The sequence below is a fragment of the Monoraphidium neglectum genome (genome assembly GCF_000611645.1).
Source record: "Monoraphidium neglectum strain SAG 48.87 unplaced genomic scaffold scaffold01011, whole genome shotgun sequence".
Classification (NCBI taxonomy): Eukaryota; Viridiplantae; Chlorophyta; class Chlorophyceae; order Sphaeropleales; family Selenastraceae; genus Monoraphidium; species Monoraphidium neglectum.
The window spans coordinates 2,532-6,945 of NW_014012617.1; the positions used below are offsets into that span (position 1 = coordinate 2,532).

Here is a 4,414-nt window from a genome sequence, read left to right on the forward strand (position 1 = left end):
GGGGGGGGGGGGGGGCCGAGGGGAGGCAGCAGAATAGGAAAGGGGCGGCGACAGGTGCCTGTGCCAGGCCGCGCTCGATCTTCACCCTATGCTGACGCGCTGTGCCTTTCCTGCACCGAAATGCTTGCCAGCAAACACCCACCCTGCACCAAACACTGCCCGTTGCCCGCACCCACCCTCAGGCCGTGGCGATCATGGTCCTGCTGGCGTCGCTGGTCGGCAAGTACTGCCTGCCCGGCGTGGGCATCCTCTGCCTGGTCGTGCCCGCCCAGTACTACTTCGGCTACCGCATCATCAAGAACAAGGTCGCCAACTTCCCCAACACCAACGCGCGCTACTCCATCATCCAGGTGCGCGGGATGCCTATGTATGCTGTATCTCTGTTGAAACGGCTGGCTCAAGCAGTGCGAGCGGCATTTGAGCCCAGATGGACTACAAAACTGCCACTGGAAAAACTGCTCACATCTGGACCCACTTGATGCCTGGATGCGCAGGAGCTGCTGCCTGCCATGAAGCTGGTGAAGTACTACGGCTGGGAGAGGTTCTTCGAGGGCGAGGTGCGGGGCAGGGTTGGGTGGCTTGGGTGGCTTGAGTGGGCATCATGTTCTGGAGGCGGCCGTGCGTTTCGTTGAGGCCTGATGATCCAGGCTGCAGGGGGAGGGGGCACCGGGGGTGAGCGCCTTGATCGCTGTGAGCTGTCAGAGTTGATGGCCTGGCTGCCTCGCTCGCCACCTCACCTGCACCCTCTGTCTTGTATGGCCCACACCGTACGTGCCACCCCGCAGATCTCTGATGCGCGGTCCCGCGAGATGCGCCTGCTGATCCGCAACGCCATCATCAAGACCATCAACGTCACGGTAAGACGGGGTCCAACAGCGACGGGTGGAGACAGCACAAAAGCAGTCGTGGGCATCCTGTGCTGTGATGCGATGGAGCGAAACCTGCCCTCCTTGCAGAGGGCCAATGTGAAAAGCGCCCTCGCTCTGTGCCTCCTGGGCCCCGCTCATGCGTCCGCTGCTTCACCCACCCGTGCTCCCCTGCAGATGGTGTTCGGCGTTCCTCCTGTTGTGACCTTCGCCGTCCTGGTGCGCACTGCCACTGGGAAAAATCAATTTGAGAAAGGACGTCGCCTCCCTCAGGGCCTGTTTGACACTGCCTTGCATGCCTCGGCCCCGCCTGTGGGCTGCGCAACGCCAGCGCCCCCAAGGCCCTCCACAAGCCTGGAAACGCCTGAATTCCTGACACATTTTCTCGGCCCTCTGTCGCACTCCGCCAGGTCCCCTATGAGCTCACCAACGAGAACCCGTCCGGTGGTGTCTTCATCACGCCGCAGACCGCCTTCACCATGTGAGCCCCTGGCCGAATATGCCCTCGCCTCGACAGGCGGCCTGCTGCTGGCCTGCGACCGGGGCCCAGTCATCCTCGATTCGAGCGCCGTCCTGCTGACCAGACGTCCCTGCCCCTGGCTCCCGTTCTCGCCCCCCCAGGCTCTCGCTGTTCAACGTCCTGCGCTTCCCGCTGATGCTGCTGCCCAAGGCGCTGCGCTGCGTGTCCGAGGCGATCCAGGCGTCTGAGACCATCGAGACGTTCCTGGCCGAGCCCGCTGCCCCCAAGCATGACACCGAGGGCGCACCCGGCGTCAGCTTCAGCAAGGTGGGGCGCCAGGATCCAAGTGAAGTGAAAAACAGCCAGTGCTTGACCCTGTGCACGCGCAGCCCTGACCCGGCTTAAATGCAGCCGATGCGCCTGTCCTGTTGTGGCCGCTGCCGCCCTGCGATTCTCATGCACAAGAGTTGTGCAGAGGCTTTCAACCGCGCTGAGACTTGTCAACTTATTATTCCTTCCCCCCTTTGCACCCAACTCCCAGGCGACCTTCAAGCACGTGCTTGGCGACAGCCCCTTCCGCCTGAATGTCCCTGAGTTCAGTGTGCGGCCCGGGGAGCTGGTTGCTGTGGTGGGGCGCGTGGGTGCCGGCAAGTCCTCCCTCCTGCAGGCCATCATGGGCAACATGTCGCTGGTGAGGGGGCGGGGGGTCCGAATTATGATGTGCACGCTTGTCTTGCTTGGTGGTGCGCCTCTTGCGGGGGCTGGGGGCAGGATTTGCTGCCCTGATAAAGGCGCTCGTGTGGTTGCAGTCTTTGGTGCTGCTCCCATGCAGCATGCGGAGGCCCGCCTTGAGCTCGCACGAAGCACGCCTGGTGTTTCGATACCTCATGGCCTATCCACCCACCACCCCGGCCGCCAATCTGACTACCACAGGAGTCCGGCAGTGCACACGCCGCAGGCCGCATGGCCTACGTCCCCCAGACCGCCTGGTGCCAGAACCTGGCCCTGCGCGACAACATCATCTTCGGCGAGGAGGTGGACGAGGCGCTGTACGACGACGTCATCGACGCCTGCGCCCTCGGCCTCGACCTGCAGATCCTGCCCCAGGGCGACCAGACCAAGGTGAGGGCAACCCCTCCCGATTTGCATCATCCGCTGATACTTGTTGTAGTAAATGGCGCGGCTTGAGGGCAGTGGGGGTTGCCCCTTTTCAGCCCTCGGCCAGGATGTAAGCCTGCGTCGCATCTGCTGCAGCCTGCTGCCAGACACTTGCACTTGTGTCACCTGCTCTTCCCTCTGGTAATGGAATTCAACACTGTCCAACCAACTACACCCAACACCCCAGGCCGGCCTGCGCGGCATCAACCTGTCTGGTGGACAGCGCCAGCGCCTCAACCTCGCCAGGTGCGTTGGCGTGCTGTGGCGCTGCTCTGCGCACTGCTTCTAAGCTCCAACCAAACGGGGCGCCTGCGCGGTGCAGCGCAGCAACCCCGCGTCCTAAGCTCCCAAGCCCGCTACAAACAGTTCCTGCCAGCATTTGACTGCGGCGCATTGCGGAAGCGCGCTCTGTCTACTCTACCAGCCTCCCCTCCTCCATCGCCCACTAAACTCTCCCACCGCCCCGGCCGCGCCCTCCTTGCACACAGGTGCGCCTACTTCGGCGGTGACCTCGTCCTCCTCGACAACGCCCTGTCGGCCGTCGACCACCACACCGCCCAGCACATCTTTGACCGCTGCATCAAGGGGCTCTTCAGGAACAAGGCCACCGTGCTCATCACCCACCAGGTAAAGACCTGGCGGCATGGGTGCATCGCGGGCGGCTGCACCTGCCTTTGAGAAGCTTGCAACGACATCTGCTGGTTGACCCCGTGGCCAGACCTAAATGTTTGCCCCGCACGCGCTGCTGTGCGACTACAGGTCGAGTTCCTGCCGCGCTGCGACAAGGTGGCCATCATGGACGAGGGCAACTGCGTCTACTTCGGTCCCTGGAACGAGGGCGCGCAGAAGCTGCTCTCCAGGTGGGTGTCAGATTCACCAGGTTCTGCCCGCAAACAAGCTTGAGCGAAATCGCACATAGACATGAGCAACATATCCAGTGCACTCCCTCCGGCCAGCTGTGCATATGCAGATTGTGCAAAGCCTATTTGACAGTGATGCATCTGGGACCCGTCCTTTTATTCACCACACGCGGCACTGCACGCGACGCTGCACCAACCTCGCAGGTACCTCCCCGCCTCCCACCTCCTGGCTGCCGCGGGCAACGCTGAGCAGCCGCGCGACGAGAAGAAGAAGCCGGCCAAGGCTGCCACCACCACCAACCAGGATAAGGTGTGCCTGGGGTCCCAGGTCCCAAAAACCAAGGGGGCAGCACAAGTGACGCTGCAAATGTGGCGACCCCTGCTGCATGCACGTCTTGCCACAGAGCCTTGCACGGGACGTGGGGGACCGCTGCCTTGAATTGTCATCGCATCCCGCCCTACCACCTTTTAGCCCTGAGATGGCCGTCTCCTCACCCCTTCCCACTCTCCTCTCTGCCTGCCTACAGGCTAAGAAGGCTGCCGCTGCCCACAGCCCCAGCCTCACCCTCGGCGCCGCCATCGTGAGTCTCATTGATGGGCTTGTCATTTCACCCTGGTTTCGCAAGCGCGTCGCTGCTGTTGCCTGCATTGCATGCACCCCGTCCGCATTGCGCAGCATCATTCACCCACATGCGCTCGCTCCCTGTTCCCGAACCCGCCTCTCAGTGGGAGTACGCCTGGGAGGCCCGCTGGACCATCTTCGTGCTGAGCCTGTTCTTCTTCCTGAGCGCCCAGACCAGCCGTCAGGTGGGCCCCCTTCCCTTGCTGCCTCGGAAGCTCAGTTATACAGCTGACGTTTGTGCATCGGAGCATGCATGCTCACGACCTGGTGCTGTTATGCGCCCCATCACCTCACATGCGCCTGAGTCAGCCTTGTCGACGGTGTCGCCTGTGCCACTCGTGTCACCCGCCCAGATCGCGGATTACTTCATCCGCTGGTGGACCAACGACTTCTACAAGAAGTACAACCCCGCCTGCGAGGGCCGCCTGTGCCGTGGACACTTCTACGT

General features: G+C 62.8%; 1 protein-coding gene across 1 annotated transcript in view; it reads left to right on the forward strand.

Annotated features, from left to right (window-relative positions):
• The window catches only part of MNEG_6300 (ABC transporter, multidrug resistance associated protein), a gene marked incomplete at both ends in the record, with an annotated part of 12,383 nt that overhangs the window by 2,336 nt on the left and 5,633 nt on the right, over nt 1-4,414 (forward strand). Inside the window, 15 exons of the mRNA XM_014045225.1 lie at nt 183-350; nt 495-557; nt 786-857; nt 1,044-1,085; nt 1,277-1,347; nt 1,488-1,653; nt 1,868-2,017; nt 2,260-2,448; nt 2,672-2,730; nt 2,973-3,111; nt 3,244-3,344; nt 3,549-3,654; nt 3,872-3,925; nt 4,071-4,151; nt 4,320-4,393. Of these exons, the coding sequence (XP_013900679.1) occupies nt 183-350; nt 495-557; nt 786-857; nt 1,044-1,085; nt 1,277-1,347; nt 1,488-1,653; nt 1,868-2,017; nt 2,260-2,448; nt 2,672-2,730; nt 2,973-3,111; nt 3,244-3,344; nt 3,549-3,654; nt 3,872-3,925; nt 4,071-4,151; nt 4,320-4,393 (1,535 nt within the window). The remainder of the gene's footprint in view (nt 1-182; nt 351-494; nt 558-785; nt 858-1,043; nt 1,086-1,276; nt 1,348-1,487; nt 1,654-1,867; nt 2,018-2,259; nt 2,449-2,671; nt 2,731-2,972; nt 3,112-3,243; nt 3,345-3,548; nt 3,655-3,871; nt 3,926-4,070; nt 4,152-4,319; nt 4,394-4,414) is intronic.